General features: G+C 40.5%; 2 protein-coding genes across 2 annotated transcripts in view; one reads left to right on the plus strand and one right to left on the minus strand.

The window, feature by feature from the left end:
• rhobtb2a (Rho related BTB domain containing 2a) overlaps positions 1-24,718 on the plus strand; it is a 52,424-nt gene that overhangs the window by 12,953 nt on the left and 14,753 nt on the right. The gene's annotated exons all lie outside the window — the stretch shown is intronic.
• On the minus strand, positions 16,510-23,076 carry ido1 (indoleamine 2,3-dioxygenase 1). Its single transcript, XM_088292670.1, has 10 exons — positions 22,907-23,076; positions 22,376-22,471; positions 22,191-22,310; positions 19,921-20,039; positions 19,804-19,818; positions 19,618-19,717; positions 19,087-19,204; positions 18,943-18,994; positions 17,473-17,621; positions 16,510-17,400 (listed from the first exon to the last, which is right to left on the minus strand). Exons 1-10 carry the CDS (start codon positions 22,994-22,996, stop codon positions 17,003-17,005), a joined length of 1,257 nt encoding a protein of 418 aa, XP_088148796.1. The 5' UTR covers positions 22,997-23,076; the 3' UTR covers positions 16,510-17,002.

A 24,718-nucleotide genomic window follows, 5' to 3' on the forward strand; every position in this document is an offset into this window, starting at 1 on the left:
CCTCTCCTGTCTTCTCATCTGAAACATGTTGGCACTCGTACTGGATGTTTTAAACCCAGGCGGGCTCCTCAGGGTCTGACCATTATCTCGCACATGAATTGTCTGATGTTCTCATGGGTCTTACCAGGAAAAAAATAATCCAGAATGTGAGAGGAACATGAGATGGATGTTTATGATTAGTGGAAAGAGTTTTTGTAAACGCCAACATTTAGGACATTGTGGATGAGAAAACTGCTCCACAGCCACAGCCACATCCACGACTGTAAGATGACAATTCAGATGCAAGGTGAAGCATTTATTTATTTTTTTTTTACTTTTTCATTCAAGCTTCCACTGGTTCATTTTGTTAGCGGTTGCTTAGTAACAACGTAGCAGGTGAGCGTCCTGCCACGATATCCGCGGTGTATTTTGTGCTGCTTGCTTGACCCATTGCACAGCTGCTGTTGTTTAATTTTCTTAATAAATCAAGTCCTTTCTTAGAACGGCACTGGCGTGTTGGAATGGATTTAATTTAAATGTTCAAAGAAACAGTCGCATTTTCCATAATACGCTGCAGTCTCTTTGAGCAAAAGCCATTGATGTGTCTTGTCTGCGGAGCGAAACTTGGTATGAAGCCCGAGTGATTTGTTATGAGCTTTCTGTCCTGTTTTGTTGAAACACCATGAATGGAATTAACCACACTTTTCTAAGCTAATTGGCACCAGTAGCTGTATGACTTGGTGACTTTTTTTTGGACATGCCAAAAAAGAGAAAGTGGCAATTCATGTCACTGGATGATGTCAAGAAGAAATTGACTGCTGCTCTGAATACAGCTGCTGTTTTTTTTTTTTTTTTTTGCCCACCGACATGCAATTAGCTTGGAGAGTACCACAATAAATTAGATTTTTCAAGTTGATTATATTTGTGTATCCTCAAAACAAAGTGCTGCCATGTACCCAAAGATAAAAACACTTTGGCGTGTTGTTGTTACCAGTGCTGTTATGTAAACATCGCATCACCGGATGGTTTCTGCTTCCAGATGGTTGGTTTCACAAATCCATCCGGGAGACGGCATGGTAGAAACTGTTTGTTTACAATCGATGCAAAATAGTGGAATCGCCTTCCTTGTGTTGCTCATTGTTTTTTGAAAAAAGTTTGGTGTCACCAAGACAATGTCATGTTTTTTTGCAAAAACACACCGTTGAATGCATAGAGTAGCATTGCTTCCGTCCGGTGACAGTGCGAATAAAGTTTTGTCACTCAAAAGTTGTGCAGTGACTTTCAAATGAAAGAAAAGCATTTTTCTGGAAATAATATTATATTAATCAGAAATGTTGTCTAGACATTGTGGACATGTTAAAACCTACAAACATGATCAACTGGCGGCCCCTGACCACACTGATTGCCCCTTGATTAATCCCGCCTCCCAAAAAATGTAGAATTTTAATTTATTATTTAAAAAGAAAAAAAAAAAGCTGATAAACATTTATTGTACTGCGGGGCAGGTGTTTGGTTTAAACGGGGAAAAAAATCCTGGGAAAAAAATGGAAAATTGACAAAATATTTTTTTCAAATTGCGAATATGCGGGGGTCGACTTTAGTTTTACATAGTATTAATTTTTGCAAGTATTTTGTCCATATCTAAAATGCCATTTTTGTCTTACATTATCGGAAGTATGTATCCTATCTTATCTCCCCAGGAGCACTGATCAAAGAAAAAAGTGGTGCCTCCCTGCAGCATTTAAGTTGCCCATCCCTGATGTACGTAGTTCTTTATTTCGGATCATTATTCCCGTGCTCGTGTTTTGCTTATTCATTCGGAGCGCCACTGAAAAATTGTCACTCTGCAAAAGTTGCTTCTGTTCAACGCCAGTATGAGAAGATTTATGGCCGTCACACTTCTCGCAAGGAATTTACAATTTACCACAATTTACGACAGATTAACAAACCTCAAAACTAAAATCTAATTAAATGCATATAATTTCAAAACCAGCTTCTACCTGTTAACATCTTTTTTTAACTTTGTTTTGCGTTCACATTTTGTCATGTTTTCCCGTGTCTCATGTTAATAAACTATTTTTGAGACGTTTGCACTCCTGTCTTGCGTTCCTGCATCCCTGAGTTTGAGTCCTCCGCATTGTCCAACTCCCTCACGAAAACCAGTGTTTGTGAAACACCCTATTGGCTTCCATAACGTCAGCAAGTGAGCGCTTGAACAGTATCGTCTGCAGGTATTAGCAACCTCGAGTACCAACAGGACTGACAATGTACCCGCTTTGTCGTCATTAAAAGCCACAGCATGAGCGCACTTTGTTGTCTCAGGAAAAATGGCAACTTGTGATGACCAATATTGCATGCAATGAGTGCAAAATGCGAATAAGGAACACTGCACAAAAGTTTTTACGCAGCTCATTTTGCACATCACTCCAAGCAGTTAAAAGTTGAAAATTAGCCTGTGCTAGCAGTCCAGCGGACTTTACAGCAATGCAATAAACTACCTGCTAATTCTGCACTTAAAGCCTGTGCAGAATATTGCCAACTCTATCACCTGCTGACTAAACCTTCAACCATGAAGCTGGGTCAAGAACAAGAGGTTCAGATTTATACTGGTGTTGCATCCAATGTATGGCATAACATCGCACCTTTATTTATTCATAAGCTTCTTCTACAACTTACGATTAATCGAAGAATAAATGAAAAATGTTATAGTTAACACCCTTTGAGTCGCACTTACTTGTGGTGCCGAGACTTTTTGTCATATTTTCAGCGCACTTTATTCCAGAGGACTGGGATCTTAAGTCGTGTTTCTCAAACTCGGGCTACAGTAACTGTGAATACCACACTACGGCAAACATGAATGCAATGTTTAACTCTGTTGCACAGGAATGGGGATTAAACATCGCAAACGACAGTCTTGTCACAGATCATGCGGCAAACATGCTTGCCGATGCGCTGCTTTGAATTTTCACACTCGTCGTTGCTGCTCATTGTGCTAAAATCAAGCACTGTGGCATGTCTTGAAGACACATTTTATTAATTGCGTATCTATTTTAATTATTCTAAAAAGCCAAACAGAAAAGGCTTTTGGCATATATATATATATATATATATATATATATATATATATATATATATATATATATATATATATATATATATATATATTAGAAAAATACAGAGTAAAAAGCGGGGAAAAAAATCTTTTTTTTTTTATTTATTTTTTTTCAACATCATCTTTTAATTTATTAAGGATTCCCAAAATACACCCTCATGAAACCATTGATGATTTATGCTTGGCTACATCTCAGCTGCTCAGGGGTAGTTCGACTAACAAAAGGAACCCGAAAGATAACACAGTTAAAATCAATGCGATACAAAATACATTTTATTCTATCCTTAGAAAGGAACAAAAAGTCCCGAGAATTCATCTACACATGGCAACAGCGTGTCAAAAGAAAAATCATCACATTGGAGCTGAAGCAAATGCGTTCACTGTGGCTGCACAAGGACAAAATGTCGTCGAAGATTTAGATGTTTTGCCTCATTGGAAAAATGAGTTCATGCTGGAAGACGAGCATTGATCCGTTCATCAGTCCAAGCAGTCAACAGAAGAGTCAACAAATATTTGTGGAGAAGCCGTTGCCTGGTTTACTGAAAAAAAAATGTAAAGTCCTGTTGCTTCATCTTGTTAAGTTGCACGCTCTGATGTTGAAGACGTATAATACTTAAGTATAGTTAGCACTACAACTGAATATTCTATATGATTTTTGTCACCAACCGATGGTTGTCTACAATGTGGCCATGATCCATATCAGGATTGCTCAACCTTAACAAACATTTTTTAACTTTGTGGTTCACTCGCCTGACTTCACTTCCCACACGTACTGATACAGATAGAGAATACCTGAAACAAATACTTTCTTGCGCTGATAATTGTCATTGCAAATAGGTCAGATAATTACGCATAAAGACTGTCAGAATCTCGAAGATCTGGCCCGGGCAGCTCTCAATGTTGGATTTTTATACTTTCCAACATGCAATTGACCTGAGTTAAACAGATTCTAAAGATAGACACACCCAAGTGGTTAAAGTAGGTAAGAAAGTCAGGGTTCTTTCTTCTCATGACAAAGCATGTGGTCAGCTTCACATATCCACCTTTGGGCCATGGTTGGGTCATCCGGAGGGGTGTGTTCAACATGTACAATCGGGTCGGGCTGTCGGGTTAAATGAGCACTGCGATTGGCTGTCAGCTAGCGAAACAGTGCACTGGACAAGAACCGGAAGAGACAAAAGCAGAAAAAACTTCAAAATTGAAGCTATTTCTTAAGAACTAAATGATCCTGGCTTATTTTCACATCCGCTCTATTGAGATAATGGCTGGCTGGGCCGATGAGCACAAAGACAAAGTAATCGCTGTCATTCACAAAAGACCGCCGTTATTGGACGTCACCGTCAAAGGCTAAACATTGAGTATCGCCCCCTATGGTGTGGAGGGCAACTACTTCTCACGCATGCGCAGAAGGTCCGTTGTAGTGACAGTTGGCCACAATGGCCGACGTCGGATTGGTGTGTTGAGGCCATAACGTAGCGGATGAATAATTGTGCTTCGTCACCAACTTAAAGGCTGCAGCTGTCCTATCTAGTCCGAGTGCGTGAGCTGTTGAAGCCCACTCAGATGGGAGCCGAAACATCTTCTCCAACTTTTGGTCTTTGATCTGAACGTAGCATTAGACAACCAGAATGGAACAGTACATTGCTATCAATTTAATGCCCTGAGAATACAATGAAGTGAGTGAATGAGAATATTATCAGCCAGGTACATGGAAAAACGTCTGGATGTTTTAAATGTGTAAAAACAAAAATAGTAAAGGTGGTCTAGAAAATGGACAAATGGATATCATTAACCAGAATGAAAAATATTGTGGGTATGCCCTAGAATAATTGTGCGGTGATAACTGCCAGTTCCATGACTTCTGAATATGGAGGCTGAGAAAGAGAAATCTGGAACAATATTTTTTGGCTTTCCTGATTTTTGCAATGAACAATGTCTTGGTTCTATTAAACACATTTTATCTATAAAAACACTGTCTAAGTACATTTGGCACCGAGTTATTTGTGTGCCTTGCTTGAAGCCCACTGTGAATAATAGCAATATTACCTTCCTCAATTTTGTCAAATTACATGGCACAAAGTTTAAGGTCCTTCATCTAAATGTGGTTGTCTTTGGCTTTGGTGGACCTGCTTTGGCAGGACAAACTGTAACAGTTTGTTTTATGAATACAGTTTTTCAGGACCTGGTGTCTTGAGAACGGAGTAGCTAGCACATTTTGTGGCCAGCGAACGGCATTATTATAGCAGGAATGTGTTCCTATAAGTACGAGTACCTGTCGATCTATTGTGGAAAGTGTCTGTCAACAAGTGGGATCCAATACCAAAAAAATGAGAATGCTCTGAACTAAGACTTGGCACTTTACTAAAAATGTGCTTGCTTATGAATGTACAGGATTGATGGTTGAACTACATTTAAAGATAAAGATGTCCTTTAATAGTCCCACAATGGGGAACTTTGCACATTTCAGTTATAGTTAACTTTTAACAAAATTACATTTGTCCTGATGAAAACTCTGAGTCAAAACACGTTGGACAATAAACTCCTCTGTTACATGGCTTCTCCATGCCTTTTTATTGCATTTGCATTTATTCTCTCTTTTCAGAACTGTTTGATATGGAAGTGTGAAGGTGCTAATGTGGAGTAAAAATGTTTTGGCTGGAAAACGCGTTGAAACGTACTCGCAAGTACGTTCGAACATAATTGCAAATGTGTTCCAATGAACTTGCAGGCTTATTGCTACAAACGTTTCTACGTGTGCAGCAAATGCTAAACTTTTTTTTCCCCCCATAATGCCACTAGGCATGAGAATGCGGATGTAAATACTCCGTGGCATTATGGGAAACTGTTCTAAAAATGCTGTATATATCTGGGAATGGTTGGCAACCAGTTCAGGACGGCCCTTTCAGGTGAAGCCGAGGTAGTCCCACACTCAGTCGTGTGTATATGTGTGTCTGTATATTATTTGTCCAGCCGTGGTGTCATAAATATGGTGTTAAGAGGGGTGTTTATTCAAGTCGGACTAAGTAGGACTTCACTGAATGCCGACGTGTGAAATGCACCACCCGCTACTGCAATATTTGGGATGGGGGGGGGATTCGCAGCTTGATTATTTTCAAAAATGATTCCGCCCTACTTTTAGGAATCATACCCTTTAATTTCTGATCAATTCTTTGGCCTACTAACTACTGTCCTGCAATTGACTGCTGACCAGCCTGAGGTGTACTACACCAAAGTATTTTTTGACATGATGCTTGAGGTCAAAGTTCTAAGAACCAATGGGCATTGTCTAATGCTGAAAAGCGCTGGTACATTACATGATTGTTTTAATTATGTAATGTGTTGAAGTATTGTCTGTCTGCCAATAACAGTGCAAATGAGTGCACATACTTTTCATTGTGACAGTCCAATGCACGTCAGTTGCACCTGAGCACTCCTTCCGTCTGCGTGACCCCATCTGTCTCCAGTTTGTCTGCCTCACCAGGGCAACCCACCCTGCGCCTGCCTCCGCTTGGCATGCAAGCAAGTCCGGATCTCGCCTGGGAGGAAGTGCAATGTTTTCACTGGGAAGTTCGGGATTAGCGCACCATTGCAGGATTTTCATTCCATCTCTTGGTAGCCGCACTCAGGAACGGAAGCCCCCCTGTTTTTCTTACATTAGTCAGCAAGGGCCGGTGTGGATTCATGAGCTTTATCTCCCACCAAAAAAAGTAAACCTGACTGAATCTCAGACAGTTACTGTACAGCATGTCATAAAAATATCACAGCAGGCAATGGTACTTTGTTGGAAAGCCTGAGTGCCTTACATGCGAATACTGTAAGCATTCTGATGCTAATCTAATCTGGGTTATTATCTTTCAACAACTACTTTATAATCTACCCTACACTCACATCTTCCTTAGCATGAACTGTAAATTGGATAATAACATAATCAGAACATAGGACTAAATTGTGCCCTTGATATCAGAAAACCCAATTAGGGTTTATTAAATCAATCTCACCCCATTCTACATTTTCATATCCAGTAAATCCACACAAAAGTAAAACAATAAACGGGGGGGGGGATATGAACATAAATTAAAACAAGTGTGATGCAGGTGTGTGTGTGTGTGATCTTATATATTAATATACAAGATAGGGATTTATTAGAGAGTTAAGGCAATGCTGATTTACGCTACTTCACTTATGTAATTTACAAATAACACTAATACATTTGGACATTTTATTACTAACAAGGTGAACATAGCTTTTCCAATTTAAACTCTCGTCCATCAGAACACCAAGATAACTTGTTGAAACTTGAGAAATTGGGTAACTTTCTATAGATGATTGTAAAATTTCAAGTATTTTTTTTCATTGAAATATAATAAAGACAGATTTATTCACCATTTCTATACCACTTTAAGATATTACTGAGGTCAGAAATTTATTTTGGCCATCAGTACAGGGTAATCCAAATGCAAAACAAAACCTGATTGAACTGATGAGTATCTTCTGCAAAGAGAATAAGAAATAAACGGAAAGAGCCTGCTGATAAGTCTCTAACATACAGAAGGAATAATAGTAGCCCCAGAATAGAACCCTGTGGTACTCCACATGTGAGGCTGACACGGTTTGATGAGCATCCAAACTGTTGCCTACCATGAATATAATTTGTGAACCGTGTAAGTGGCCCCCCCCCCCAAAAAAAAGACAATGGAACAGTTTCTGAACACAAATATAATGATTAATAGTATTGAAGGCTTTAGATAAGTAAAATAATTTTCAGAACAAATCCATTATTGTATACAGCAAGCTAAACTTTGTCAACCAAATTAACCTTCTGTACTTTTGTGACCCGGATGAGAAGCTGTTGGTAAGATGAGTGTGTGGTCGCTAAGCAGGAAAAGGTGACATTAGCGCCAAATCATGGGAGGAGGAAGTCAATCAGCGCTACGAGAGGGAGGAGAACAATACAAGTGTGACATGAAAGCAAAGCCAGGTGGGGAAAGTGGGAGTCAACACGGGTGACAGTTAGGAAGGGAATGTGGACCTGTCTGTGCATGTGCATGCACGTGCACCCGGTTGGGCATGGCGTGTGTCTTTTTATTTGCATGTGTGTGTGTGTGTGTGGGGGGGGGGGGCCCTCGCAGTTGTGTGTTTTGCACCTGGCTGTGCTAGTTGTGCGTCAACAGTGGTGAGTCGCAGTCACACAGCTCAGAGTTGTGCTAACCTTTAACACAAAAGGCCGTGACGCTTGTGGACTTCTACTAATCCTGTGACGAAAGCGCTTTGAATGTCACGTATTCTTCTGGCCACTGTCAAAATCTGATTTAAAAGTGTGCTTGACTCACGTCTCTTGGACAACCGCTGGGCAAGGTTGCGGTTTAAGAGCATTTTGGTCAATGAGAATACAGTGAAATTCCGCCCATAGAACAATTTGAAGCTCAAATAGTGGCAAGTGGCCAAGGCGGGGCATGTTGATTGATGTTTGACCCAGTGAATGAGGGTAGAGAGGGCTCTCTGTGAAACGACGTTAACCGTTAGTCAATGTGTGTTAAGTGACTTGGAGAAGTTGTGGCGAACGACATGTCATGTGTGATTATGTGCTTGTGTGGGTTTTGTTTTTTTATTTCACATTTAATAAATGAAGCAGAAATGCAGTGTGGTTATTGTAAAGCACAATTGACTTTAGTTAGACAAGCACACATCGATGTTAAAGTAAACATAGTTACCTAATTTAGTTTAGCCGACCACGGCTAGTTGGAAAAAATTGCAATCTCTCCGTGTAGTGAAGGATAGACACAGCCACCACTGCACTTTCAGTCACTTTATTGAACAAAAGTAGCAAAATTAAAACTACAAGCACATATTCACACTTGACGTGCGGTGGCTAACGTTTTTAGCCACTTCTCAGCTAACCATCTCTATAATGTCATTCTCTGGCTCACACATTAATCAACAGGCCCCGCCTTTTAAAAATCACACGCTAACGTCTTTGATCTTTGCAAAACGTCATCAGTCGCGGCCCAAGTACTGTTCCAATTGAAAGTATGCATGAACCAAGAACACATAATACCCCAATATTCAAATCAAATCAAATTGTATTTCTGTAGCACTTTTCATACATGCCAATGTAACTCAAGCTATATTGTTTTCGTCTGCTATCTTAAAGGATTCCTCGACTGGGTACTTGTGAAGACTTCAAATCCAAAGATGCATTTTGTGCTGCTATCACGGAAATATGTCAGCACTGAGGGAAGTTCACAAATACACAGCTATTCCAATTTACAGGAAGGCTTGTGTTCTAAAGAAGAACGTTGTCGAGTATTTTCTTAACAAGACCGTACTTGGCAAGTTCACAAGACCGTATTCGGCATTCTTCATCTTGAGAATAAGCCATTCGATCAGCGATTAGACACAGATTCTAAAGTATTGTACATTGTACAATGTGAGGATGGAAATCCCAAGTGGACAAAAATGAATGATTACAATCGTTGTTTCGTTGATCTGTGTTGTCTGATTTGTGACGTGTTTCCGCCGTAAGGCCCAAAAGAGAACAAACCTGATCCCAATTAGCCACCAGTCCAAAGATGAAAAGCGATAATATTCTAGGTCTTTTTCCAGGACCTGGTTTAGCTAAAATGGCTAAGCTAACTGCATGTGGCGAGGCGAATGCGTCATTCTGCTTTCCTTGCTTACTTTTTAAGTCAGCAGGATGTGACCCAACATGGATCCAGAGAGATATGAATGATTTATTTAATAATACTGATCTCCACCAACCGCCACTGAGTTCAAAATGTTCTGGAAAAATATACCTCAAAAATCCAATAAAAAGTTTCATGGATATGGCAACACAAAGAAGCAGCAACCTGATGGGACAAAAAGAAAATCGTATATCCATCATGGGAGGGTTTTTGTAAGTTTGATTCCATCTTGCGAGCAAGGAAAATGAAAATTGTCTCGACTCAAATGAGTCATCTTCCATCATTATGTAAGGGTATGGTTTTAATGTCATATAGACGCCATTTAAGATTGAATTCGGGTGACACCCCATTTTAACAACATATCAGTGTTACATCCGAGACTATACTGGCTATTTTATTACTTTGTGGTGTTAATACAACACTGACCATCTGTTTTTAACACTGTGCCCAAACTATTCACAACGGCCAATTTGCAGTGTCTATGGCAAAAATGAACACTCAATTAATCAATCAGCTGTTAAATTATTTTGAAATACGAGCATTAATAAATGTATCTGCGTGCCTGAAATGTTTTTTTTTTTTTTTCCCCCAATCTGTTTCTATTGTATGATTACATCTCGGTCCTCTTTTCAGCTTTTGAAAGCGTCACTTAGTGACTCATCAAAACGTTTGGAAAAGAACAATTTCCAACTATCAACAATCTCTCTCGTGTTTCCAGCTACACCCTGCAGCTCGCAGGAATGCCCGGAGCAACAGTCCATCAGATGCCAAGCTGACAGAATCTGTGGAGCATGCAAACTCCACATGATACTATATCTATTTGATTTTAAGCATTTATGCAGCCGCGGCGTCGCTGACATCATCCGATCTGGTTCATCAACACTGGCAACAACAGGAGTAATCGTACACCTGGAAGAGGCAACCCTTTCAAGCTACGAACATGACAGGTTTCGCTCGTCTTTCATGTGGGCACGCGGTGTCAGTCGAGATTTTGGACAGGAGGCGATAACATTGCTGCAGGATGACAACACAAAAGGCCTTTAACGCGCTCTAACAGACCACATAAGTGATGTGCAAGGAAATGCTGGCACAGAGATGGCTTTGTAATGCGTTTACAGTGAAAGACGGTACACGTTTCGAGGTTCTTCAGTGGAAAGTGTCCAAATGGACGCAGTTGAGGAAGGATGAGTCACTCCAGCCTGGAGGTGATCGAGCCGTTCGAGAACTGCTGGGAACACTATATCCATAGGAACTGCAACCCCTTAGGTCAACCGTCCTGTCTGCTTTTTCAACTTTTCAAAGCAATCCCAAGGGAGCGAGACTCTGCGCACTTATTATTCATGACACCCGCCCGCTATGATGACTGTACTGTACTGTACTTTTGTTTGTACAAAAGGCCTTTATCCTGGACACCCAGAAAGAGGAAAAGAAACATTTACCCAACACAAATTGTTTTAGCTTGAGTGTGATACTCAAATATGTCATCTGAATTATGACAATGTGTGTGCAGTCCTTCAGAAAAATACTAAAGTCCAGATGACGCCCAAAGTGTCCTTCTGTACCATATATACATTTTATACATCCCAGCTTTTCCGAAGACGCGCAAGCCAAAGACAATCAAACATCTCATAAAAACTTGATTCATAGAGCATTTGTCCCCTCCTTGCCGAGTTGATTCAGAAAGAGGGTAGCAATTACCGACACAAACTTGTTGCAGCGCTGTGAGCGAAAAAAAATGGCCTTGGGAAAGAAGAGAAGGTGAGAAGAAATCGTTGTAAATGGAGGACTACATGCACGTAAATCTAATTCTATATAAATGCATAAAGCCAGTAGCACGGTTGTCAGCATTAGGAATGTTTTTCTTTCATGATGTGAGTATTGAAGCAGTACACTGCAATACACCCCCACCCTCGCAGGTCCCAATTGTGGTGATTCACTTGTCAGATAATAATGCTGAAGTAAATTTTTTTTTTTGTGTAATGGAATTTTCTGAAATTCACACTTTAGTTGAATTAATATTCAAAATCAGGCAGGGGGAAAACGTGGCCGTCCCACTTCATCTTGGGCCCCCAAATGACTTTGTAAATATGCCTTTGGACCAAAGGGTAGGCAGTTCTTAACAAAGATGCAGAAGTCCCGATGACGCTCAGAGTCACCTTCTGTACTTTACGCATGGCCCATAAATCACAGCTGTGCGGGCCAAAGACGATCACTCTGGAGGTGCTGCCAGTGCTGCTCATTCGCAGCGTGAGTAAATGCGCCAGTTTTGCTTGGCATGCGATAAACCGCGACAACATAAATTCCATTTTTGAAATAAGACTGCAGGGTACCTTGTGGTCAACCAACAAGGAACAGATATGCAAATGTCCGTCCAAAAGGAGAAACTAATGCCTGCTTGGATTGATGGACTAAGGATGTTTGAGTCATTAAAAAAAAAAAAAAAAACTGGTGACGGCCGTTATCGCGGGGAGACGTTGCACAAGCCAGGAATATTCCGTTTTTTTCAAATGATAATAGTTTTGACACTTGTGTTTAGTAATGGCTCTCACACAATTATCATTACAGCAAACAATTCAGCGGCTTTACGTGTGCAAGGCGAGTACGCACATGCATTTGCGCGTGTCATGTCCTACATTGAAACCAGCCGCTGTTGTGATGGCGAGGTGAAAAGTTAGCGGCTGCCCAGCCCCGGCTACACAATGAAGACATCCTTGGAGATGGTCTTTGTTTACTGTCGGGTTGTCAGGGAGTCCTCCCAAGTCAGGCTATAAGGAAAGGGATTATTTGCTTTGGCAGTGGAAGAAGGATCTAATCAGATAACTGTGACATGTGAAAACACAGGCATCCAATTCTCTCCAAATCTGCGTCAGTTTCTGCTCACCTTTCCCCCTCTGACCTCGGGGAAATTTATACAGACTGTTTCTCAGGTTGTGAAGCATCCTATGCGCTTGTTCTCATTGCAGTTCGGGAGGATTTCACTGCACTGTAATTAGTAGAGGCTTTATTTTGGGGCCTCCTTGAAAGAGTTGTGCCCCAGTTGCTTTCAATTTATGGCAAATGTGGCCAATTATAGAATCGACACTCCTAACTCAAAACAGTTTGACAAGTCAGAATTCAACCTTAAACTCTCATATGTACGATGACATAACCCAAAATTGTACGCAAGTCAGAATGCACAGTAGTCTATCACTAACGTTCTGTTCCTCCCTCAGACGATTATCAAACGGCTACAGCTCATTCAGAATGCTGCAAGTTTGGATTTTTGAGCAGAACATTTTTTTATTTGTATAATTCCCATTCTGAAGACTTTATAGTAGCACCCTGCCAGCTATAGAGCTGTATTTAAAAGAAAATACTTCTGGGCCAGATGAAAAAGCATACAGAGGGCCATCATTGAAGGTGATCACATCTTCTCATGCCATGCGCTGTTGATAACCTTGCAATGCCGTATGGTGCGTTCGGTAATGATATAGAAAGTCCAACAAGAATTAACAAATGAGATTTCAGAAGTGGAAAATGTTAAGATGTCAACTTCCCTCACTTCTTAAAGTGTACGTTTTGCATTTTCTGTATTTTGTGGTGTGGGTAGTCTTTCATAATTCGAATGGCTGATGAAAAGCCAAAGAGAAAATTGTTCAGAAAAGCTTTGCTTTCCATCTTACTTTTACCAATTACTTGTGTGATTTGTTTTGGACATAAATGCAAAATTAATTGTCATAAAATGTGATCTAAAGAATTACCATCTTAACATTTTAGGATGAAAAAAGTTTGACTCCTGGAAGAGATTATCTCTATTTCCCAATGGGGAAAAATAATTTCTGTCTGAACATAATATAGTCCTCCCTCAACCTTTTATACAAGTTTGTGTTAAACACACATTGGCCCGAGAGAGTCATGTCCCTTTTAATTTTATGAACCCTTTTCTGCGGCTAAACATCATTCCTGGCTTCATGCAGTTGCCGCTGACTATTGATATTCGATTAATATTACTGCTGTCCACATTCACTTCTGATTTTTTTTTTATATATATTTAGTGAACTACTGAAGATGTATATAGTAAAGAGAGAAATAGATTGTACTTTTATTTTTGTTGTAAAAATAGAGTGTTGCTATAATGTACATCACAACCGTTTTATTTTTAGGTTTTTAAAACAAAAAGTTTTTTGCAAATGCAAATTTAAGGGTTTCTTTAATTGATTTTACAGTTGCTTCAGCACCCCCACTAATGGGAACAACGTTTTTTTTGCTCCTGGCACGATTTTGAACTACTGCAGATGATTTACATGGCACACTTATATTGTGTTTTTGTTTAGTATTGATGGATTCTATTTGATAGTGGTGGCATCAAGTAAGTCCCGCCTGAAAGTCTATGAACACAAAGCAGGCCGTGACACTTTAATAATCATTACAGAACTAATATAAATTAATGTATTCCATTGAACTTACTGTATTTTTTTTACTTCTCAATTTAAAATTGTTCCTTTTTTCTCCTGGTCTGCACTTTTGTTGGCTTTCCTGGTAAGCCATGTTCGGCACTAAGTCACTGACCTAGGACGGCCGAATTGTCATGTCTAATTGCCACATCTCGCATGCGTGTCGTTTGTAACGGAACACCGCTGGAGAGGAGCCAGGAAAGGTGAAGATTACACAGCGTGAGCCACTCATGGCCCAATCCACCCCTTCACGCCTTTGGGTTTTCCACACTCTCGGTATCAGGAAGTATTGTGAGGGCCGAGGGATGGCAGGCATGTTGAAGTAACCGTAGTGCCAAGTGATGCATCTCATCCCCGTATTGTGCGTTGTGGCGCAACATGATGATCCCACCGCAAAGATGTGCCGGTGAATGAAGACGTAACAAAGGCTGATTATTTCATGAGATGGAAAGTTTGGAGGGTGTGAATATTTTAGTGTGGGTTATTTTCGTGCAGGGATATCTGATATTGCAACACGTCTATAAATAGCTATACGTGATGACCGTGAATACATGAGTGCTATGTGATTAAAGGACGGATGAGTGAGCTGTTGAGGTGTTTCCAAACTGTGGAAACTGCCCTCTTGTTTTACTTATGATGGAATTTAGAGTCATTATAGCGAAATAGCGAAAATAAATCAGGCTCCTCCCGCATTCCAAAAATGTGAACGTTAGTGTAACTAACCATATTCATATTTTGTGAACAGCAGCGGTGATTTTGTTTATTGTATTTTATTTTCATTTGAAATTTGCATTGAAAGGTTCTACTTCCGGTTTAAGCTATGTGCTTTTATTTTGAATGCGAACTTCCTGTTTAATACTGTTCACACTTAAGGTAAATTAACGAAGAGTACGGCAAAAAGTTTAATATTGAGCCTCAGAAAACGGACGTTTATTTTTCTAGCACCCCCTCCGAAGAGGCAAAAGGTGTGTAAACGATGGATATAAGTATTTTGTGTTTGTAAATATTAAGTGTTGAATGTGAAATATGTCAGCTAATTGTATGCGTATGTTTTGAACTGTGTTTCAGCTCTTACGGTGATTCGGTTTTAAGGTTACACGGTTATGGATACATCTTGCTAAAAAATAAACCACAAAATCATCAGTAAAGTCTCATCCTTGGTTCGGAGGGCATGCTACAGTTAGGTTACCGTATTTTCCGGGCCATAGGGCGCTCTTAAAGTCCCTAATCTTCCCCAAAACAAACAAAGCGCCTTGTAAAGCGACGCGCCCATTATATGGACTAAGCATCACTCTCCACCATCAACCCTTTTACTCATTGGGCTGTTTGGAGTGCATGTTAGCACACCCTGCTGGACAAAGTGTGAGTCATCTATGCTTCAAAGTGACCATGACTATACATTATGTGACTATGGTGTTTGGGTGATGGTGTGGGAGAAAGCTGGACAAAAGGGCAGCTGTACACAATGTTGTAGTCTGTCTTATCATTTATGTTATTGCAAGCAAGAAACGTCCCAGGTTTAGACAACAGACTGCAAAAAGCCCAAAGCACAACAGCACATCTCTCTAAACAGCCATGTGATTGGCTGAGTCTGTCTCTAAACAGCCATGTGATTGGCTGAGTCTGAGTGGCTCCCAAGAAGCCATTGCTATCATCTTTTTGTTATTTTTATTTCTTTTGGGTATATAGATGGCATGAGAGATACATGTTTTGTGTAAATCTTATTTCTTTGTTTCATTGTTTGCTTGTATGCTGAGTTTTTTTTGGTTGTGATTTGAAACCGTGACTCTAAGGAGTGTGGTGACCAGTGAAGTCCCTCCCCTGACGTTGTCTAGTAGACTATTGCCAAGACACCTTGGATTGGTTAGAGTCATTGTTATTGGCAATGATTCCTAATAGTTTCATGATGTCTGTCATTGAAATGGGGTGATACCTCTGGCAAAGATCCCTTAGGGGATTGCGTCCTGGTGAGCTGGCAGCTGAGCTAGCGCGAGCAGCTGAGCTAGCGCGAGCAGCTGAGCTAGCGCGAGCAGCTGAGCTAGCGCGAGCAGCTGAGCTAGTGCCTTGTAATGCGGCACGCCTAGCACATGCATTAAATACGGAAATAGCACCCTCTACTGGTGTTGCGCCCTTTGATGCAGCGCCTTATGGCCGTAAAAATACAGTAGTTGAAAACTTTTAATTGTCCATAAGTGTAAATGTGAGTGTGAATGTTTCATTTTCTATTTGTGCCCAGCAGTGCAGTAACTCCTCCCAAAAGTTAGTTAGGAGAGGTTCCAAAAAAGACGAGTGGCACAGAACATGCATGAAGGGAAATTCATATTCTGTATTTACCCCATTAGGAAAAACATGTTTCTAATTTTGCCTTTTTATTCCTGTGTTTAAATAAATAGAAAACATATTTGGTCCTTCTAAACTTCATTTGAACTTAATATGTAAATAACGTTCCAAAAATTTTTGAGTTCAGTAATTACCTGTTTCGCAAGTAAGTTTTCTGGTATTCAGCGTCACACCAAAGTATTTTTTTGAATTACAGTTCAAATGGGAGGAATAGTTAGCGGTTATATTTAATAGAAAGTAACAGCAATGGTTTGAATTATGGTTTGGACTAAATCACGGGTATTTTATGCGGCTCAGGCTTGTTTACGGGCTAAACAAAACGTAAAGCACGCCAGGCAAAAGGGCCTTCCGCTATCACATTGCCAAAAGTAATCATTTTAAGGACATATAAAATCATGGGCTGAGTAATCACTTGTGATTTACTGCTTGTTTTATGAGATGTATCTGACACCGCATCAGCTGTTGTGCTTCATGGCTTTGTTTGTTTCAGGCAGCAGGGTGTCTCTTGTTTGATTCCTCACAGTCTTTAAGAAGCTCATGACGCCCGTGCCACCAGTGCCCCGTTCTTCCAGCGCAACGGGGGCCTTGCTGATCAGCTCCGCTTCTGCGTCCCTGCTCTGGTTCCGTAGTTGGCGGGCTTTAGCGGCGGGGATTGTGATGAAGCGAGTGACGACGGTGATGTGATAACTGCGCAAAGCCAACAATTTGCTGACGCATTCCTGAAAGGCCTCGGTGAGCGGCTCACTGGCATGCTGCTGCACAAACGTCCTGAGGGAGGGTTGCACCGTGATGTCCCGGATGAGTTGTTGGTGAGCAGGAAGCATGTAGTTTCTCATGCATGTTAGAAATGCACCTGCATGATCAAAGTTTCATCACATAACAAGGCCTAAAATCAATCAACAGGTAAACGGTGTACTTCTCTTACCACTTTTGGACTCGTGTTTAACTCCCAGAAGTTCATCAAAGCAATGTAACAAGCTGCTCTGTGCAGCACTACCTCCAGAATACTCCATCGGTTCTGTCTGGACACCTTCATAAACCAGACCTTTTGGCATGCATGGGTTGTCTTTCCATCTATGGAAGCATGTCCCACATACAGTGAATTAAAAAGTCTAAACACCCCCTGTTCAAATGCATGGTTTTTGTGATATCAAAATTTTGAAAAACATGGGAACGGCTCCAGCACAGGATGATGCGGTTCAGATAATGGATGGAGGAAGTAAAAAAATAAATAGAGATAAATTGGTTGAACAAATGTGCACCGCTGAACCACCATTTCAATTGCCTCACATGAAGTTAAAAATTTTCTAGTATGCTTTTTTTTTTTTTGTCATTTTTGTACACAGACAGCTACCACAGAATCACGGGGATATCATTGGCCGAAGCAATCGGTCAGGAAAAGGCTGCAAATAAAATCCCAAAGCATTATGTTTACCATGGGACACAGTGAAGACGGTAATATTTAATTGGAGAAAATATGGCACAAAATGGCCGACAGCAACATTGAAGGAGCTGCAGGAATTTCTGGCAAGTACCAGCTGATTCATACATTTCATGACAATCTCCCACCTTATTCACATTTCTGATCTATGGGGTAGTGTGGAAAGACACAGAAACGGCACAGCACACTTGAAATCTCCAAAATGCATGAGTGAAAATGGCCATAATTCCAAAAAGTATGTCCGGCGCGAACATGACACTGCTCTTTACCAAAGCAACACCATACTTACCATGCTTAACCTACAGTAAATGTGACATAGTGATGCTTTGGGGCTGTTTTTCTTGGGGTTTCAAATAAGGTTTATAGAATTATGAACATTTCCAAATAATAGTAAAAATGTTCAGACTTCAGCTAGAAAAGAAAATGTCATGGAAAGCCAACTTGACCATCAGAATTTCGGGGTGCTTAGTCAGACTATTTTAATTGTGGCAGATTCATGCATGAGTTTGGCTGTTAAATTCACCATTTGTTATGATGGAATGTCCTCACGAGTCCTCTGACTAACTATAACAGTTTATGAACATACTTTGTATTTGTTATTATGTTCCCTTGTTTTACTCTCCTGTCTGCTGCCAGGTCAGCATTGCAAATGAGAATCTGTTCTCAACCGCCTTACCTGGATAAACAAAAGGCAAATGCATAAATAGATTTGTTTGAATGTGATCGGTTCATTCTGTTATAAGAGGGTGTTCACACTTGTGCAACTACTTAATCTCAAATGTTTATTTTTACTTCCTCGCTTAGATTTTTTTTTTTTTTTTAGAATTGTGTTGAAATGATTTGGCATCATTTTGTTTGTTTATACCACTAAAACCTGACATTTGAACAGGGGTGTGTAGACTTTTTCTTAATCCACTGCCACCCCAAATATGATGCAACAAAACAATGAAATACCCAGATAAGAAGATCCTCATGATGCCGTAGAAGACAAATGGATCCACATGCACTATATGAAATGAATACAGTATAAAGTGATGAAATGAACATGCTGGTTAAGAGGCGAAAAGGGTGACCGTGCTTTAGACTGAATGAAGCTACCTTTCATTAGTCTGAGGCACTCTGCCATGTTTTCTATTGACTGGCTGATGTCTTGCAAGGCTTTGGCCACAGCTTTAGTATCACCACATCGGACACCGTTGATCACTTTCGGAATGCTCTGAAACATAGACACAAGGCTTCATCAGAATCGCTGTTGCCTATTGCATTTAAAGTTATGCTTCTGCTACACCATATGGACTGAAGTATTGAAACATAAATGATAAATTGATAGATGAAATAAAATGTTTCAGACATTTTGGTCAATTCTATGTTTCCAATTTCGAGGAAAAACCCTGACCTCAAACCACCACATATGGGATTTTGTCTGATCTGACAAATGTTTTTTTCTGAAGTAAAGTCTCTCCGACACGCCGAAATCTGGAAAAGTCTTCCTAGAACAGTAGCTACAAAAATGGGGGCCCAATTGATTATTTATGCTCCATTGGTACTTCACGCAGATAAAATGCCCCAATCCTTTGGTCCATATATTCTATCTTTAGTTTAAAACGCAAACACTGACGACATCTTCACCCTCAGAGAAGGAATTGCTGCAAGCTCCACCATTAGCGTGACAATGAAGAAGCCTCGCACATTTTCACCGCCGGGAATACTGACCAGCAGCTCCAAGTTCCTGCATGAAGCAAATCAAGCTTTAGTTGACCTCGCACACTCTTGGATGCAACTGTAACTCATGTGAGGATTTAAAAATGTACTCACTCTATGTCTAATGGCCTGTTATGGGAAATGCCAAAAAAATGGGAATGAAGGAACATTGATAGATGAGAGTTTTTAAAAGATGCAAGAAAGACGTGCTCAGAAGTTATTTGGCTTCACCCCTCTGGATCCTTCTTCCGCCAGTTCGCTAGCACGGCGTCAGCATGGGTGAGAATAGGAGGAAGTCCTAAGCGTTGGGACAGCTCCCAGTATGGAACAGCCAGAGTGCGCGGCAGCATCTTGGAGGGAGATTATGCACAGAGAATATGTGTCAGCCTTCTTGTAGCCGTAACATATAAGCCGATTTCACATTTTCATATCTGAGCTGTAACAGATCCATCCATTTAGCAGCCTCCCTTTTTACACAGAACCCAGTGAAATGGGTGATTGACTGCTTTCACACAGTGACATGGCATCCCACCTCCACATAATTCGATATGTGATTACGTCAGCGCTAGTGTCTGGCTGGTGTTTATACACGACAGAGGCAATTGCTTAAATGAGTCTCGGTTGACAAACTTGACACCTCTGTCCCGCCTTTCTGGAATTCTTTACACAAGGTGCTTCCAGTCTCTGTTACGTCTCTTATGATACCTTAAAACGCGGAACATTTCCACGCTTAATGTTGTCCCCCCCCATATTGGGATAGTGCCGTTTCTACAGAACCATAACACCAGTGGTAGAATGCGGATCTTTACAGGCAGGTTGAAAGCATTGATCTGATATCCTTTAGTATGGAAAATTGACTATGTACATGGTGCGCTCTTTCTCTATGAAGACAATTAAATGTGCTAGTGGAACGCAGTGATGGGCCGTGCATTTCACACCTAGGCCTTCAGTGAAGTCCTACTTCATGCAACTTGAATAAATAGCCCTCATAATACCATCGTTTATGACACCACAGCTGGAGATATAATGTACAGACACAAACTACCGAGTGTTGGACGAATTTGGCTCATGAGAGCGAGCTTCTCTTGATAGGTCTGTCTTGAAAATGGGCTTGCAAGTATATCTTCAATCAAATCCACACTTTTCCCTACGTCGGCCATTGTGAGTTATGAGTTGTGGGTTCCCGTCTGGTATCAATTTCCGGATAGCGCTGCCCTCGCACAAGTGATTATCGAATCACAGGACACGTTCTCACCTTCAAAGTGAGGCCTGCGAGAAGGCCTTACTGTCACCAACTCGTGATCTGATTGGCTATCGCAACTGTCCATCAACTCTAAGAGCCCATTCACACACACAGCACAGACCCCCGCACAGTTCATTCTAAAGGCGGACTATGAAATCTGCCTGGCAACACAAGCTAGCTGAATTCTAATTGGATAAAAACTCTCACCTAAAAATATAACACTGGGATATAATATGACATGAATGTGGAGAATTTTTAAACTATTATTATTAATATTATATATATATATATATATATATATATATATATATTATATATTTATATATATTATATATTTATATATATATATTATATATATATTTATATATTTATATATATATTATATATATATATATATATATATATATATATATATATTAAATACACTTTTCATAAATATAATCATGATTTCATGATTTCTTGATTATGTTAGGGCCAGCAGAGAAGGCTTTGACCGCCCACCACTGGTAGAAGAGGTGCAATAACAGAAAAACTACCGTGATATTAAAAATAAGTCTACTCACTCCTGCTCACATGCCAGGTTATTCTGATATCACAAAAGGAATCCTAGATTGGCATTTCAAAACTATTTCCATTAATATGACATGTAAACTGAACAACTCAATGGACAACTTGTACAACTCAAGTGATTATAATTGTAGAACCTAACTGATAATGTCAGACCACCTTGTTTCCTATAGCTAGGGGGAAAAAAACACCAGCTAACTCCTAGCTAACAAAATAAACACTGACTTATGATTAAATTCAGCAAAGAATGAGGACTGGAAATGATAATGTGTTGGCAGTGAAGTTAAGAAATGTGCCACATATTCTGGTTGAAGCTGGGAACAAGAGCGAGTATTGCTCTGCGTAGGTAGAGCGCTCACAGCCCAGTCGGGGACAGGTGGGAGGAATTTGTGTATATATTGAGGAACAAACCATTTCTGGAGGGGGTACTTTTATAGGTTGCATAAAAAATATTGAACTCAAATTATCGGGGCTGTGGGATTTCTTTCTTTTTTTTTGTATGTGTGCCCCAAAAGTGGATAGAAATGTTTATGTTCCAGTGTAGTACATTGACCATCCAATGCACTCGTAAGATATTGAATAAAAGCTCAAACGTCTTTCCTTTTTGTTGAGGCTCTATGGAATATGATGCAAAAAAATAATTTAAAAAAGCAAAAAGCACTGTTTCACAAACTGGGAGAGAGAGAGATACCTTGACTGTGTCACTCTCACCCTCCTGCCAAACATATCCCATGGTCATGACACCGAGGGCCAGGTGGGCGAGTCGAAGTTCCCTGTGTCTCTGCAGGAACTGGATGCTCAGTTGCGGCATCTGCACAGAGCCGTCCCTCAATAAACCTGATGAAGTGGCTTCGTCAATTCATGAAGCCTACTCACCTTCTTAATATGAGAGCGCAACTCATGTGCGAGAACAAGCTCCGGGACTCGCTGGGCAATGTCCATCCATGGTTGGTAGTAAGGTGGAAGTTCTTGCTTTGGACATGTATGACAACATTAGAACATTTAAAAAGGGTTAGATGATGGCACACACAAGGAGTTGTTCCACTGGGTGACCTGAGATGTACTGTAGAAAAAGGTTTATACCCAAAGTGATTTTTGTAAACACTAGTTACCGTTTTGGATTAAAGTTCATGACAAAGCAAACAATGCAATGATGCCAGCATTTGGCTTCTCCCGGTCAATTTGCTCAAATCAATAGCACACGCTATGAGTTCAGTTTCCCAGTTGTTATGTGAGCAATTTTGAATCTTATCTAACAGGAAAATTGCTCTAAATGTCCATTTTCACTTGGATATCATTTGATGTCATCCAGACACCATTTAATTCAAATCAGCTATTTCTTTTTGGCTACTTTCAAACAATGCAGCATGTCGAGTGGGGAAAAAGTGCACAGGCGTTAAAACCTACCAGAGGCTCTGGTAAAATGAAGCCCAGTTCTTCAGAGACATGGTAGACATCCAGAGAGAAAGGCGCTGTGGAGTCTTTGCAAAAAGCCATTGACAAACTAAGACAGCAACAGTTGTGCAGCACTCCGAATGTCTCACAAGACCGCCTGTGTGGACTCCAGCACAGAGTTCACGTCAGCGTCAAACCCTGACGTCAATAATTACGCAACAGCAAATGTAAAGGAGACACATTGCACAATAACACATAAAGCATGGAAAATCGGTGCACATGCTTGATTGGTGAATATTTAAGGGGAGATTTCGGCGGGCAGCCGCAATGAAAGATAGAGTGATACAATACGCCACCCCATGATTCTTATGCCAACTTGTACTGAATCAAATGGCCCAACTTTATGTGATCTGCCATTTTTATGTTGCATGTGATTTATTTATGCAAGTACCATATGTAAGAAGAACACTATTTCCTTCTTCCTCAAAATAAAATTTCGATTTTTCTCCTCTTTAATTTTATGTGTTCCTTGAAACACCAACATACAGTATACGTGAACCCCCAGTTGATAACGGAGCTACATTCCAACGGCATAGACATGATTAGTTACTCGGGTTTTATTTCACCCAAAAAAATCACCAGAAGCACGACAGTGATGGCTCCAGGGTCCAGGTGGGGTCGTTCCTCTGGACCGTTGACCAGGTATCGACCCCCCCCCCAAAATTCAACTTAGGGGAGATGCTGGTGAGCCAGTATAATTGCTGAGCTGGCACATGGAATATTAACGAGAGGCCAAATCTTCAGCTCAAGACTTCCTGTACCTGGGCGACTCGGATCTCATCTTTGCTGAATACACCTTTTAGGTCATGATATTCCACTCCTACTATGGATAATGTAATTGGTTCGTTTGATGGAGTAAATGGAACCATCGGATTAGAGCTTTTTCCTCAATTGGCACTGGAGATGGGGTTGAATGGGCTTTGGAGAACCCACAAAGTTGTTAGTAGTGGAATGGAGGTGCGATGTTGCTCACATACTGTTCCTAGACGATGGAGTCGTGGTTCTATTTGATCGTGATGGAAATCTGATGTCCAACATACCTGCAGTAGAGCATAAATTGACTTAATCCAAACTGTCCTCTTCCCAGCTGCATGGGTTCCTCCCTTGTCACCGAATGCCAACTTGAGGACAACACAAGGGCGTGAGTGATGGTAGGGTTGATCACAGGATTCAATATGACGGTTATAGCTGCTCCGGGAGATGACTTTCCACTTTCCACAACTAAACTGTGGAATGAAATGGACTTATCCGCCACCAAAAGCAGTTCGCTTTTGAATTAAAAACCCCTCCACATTTGCGCGATACACGTTGACAATGAAGCATAAACTGCAGGAGATCAGTTGCTAATCACCGTAGCCTACTCCACTTTTTTCTCGTTAAACAGGCTCATAATAATCATGACCGGACCACTGCTGCACAAATTGCAAACAAGAACCAAACTCACCAGAATATTGTGGGGGAGGAAAAATGTTTGATAAGTGACAGGACATGAACGATTGCAGTTCATTTGTGTTCATTACAATGACGTATGATCACACATGATATCTGATTGGGGAAACCGGAGAGTTCCGATTTGTTGTATAATTATGTCCAAAAATATCACTTGTATATTTTGCACAACTAAAAACAAAAACTGTATCTAATTAGAGCTGTATCAAACACAATTATGCTCAATTAATGAGACTGGAATTCTGGTAAGTGTCATTTAGGGACAACACATTTGTAAATATGTGTTATCATTGGGATTGTGGTTGACATGGATTA

The sequence above is a fragment of the Idiotropiscis lumnitzeri genome, chromosome 1 (assembly GCF_059441095.1).
Source record: "Idiotropiscis lumnitzeri isolate Australia: NSW breed Sydney's pygmy pipehorse chromosome 1, RoL_Ilum_1.0, whole genome shotgun sequence".
NCBI classification, from domain to species: Eukaryota; Metazoa; Chordata; class Actinopteri; order Syngnathiformes; family Syngnathidae; genus Idiotropiscis; species Idiotropiscis lumnitzeri.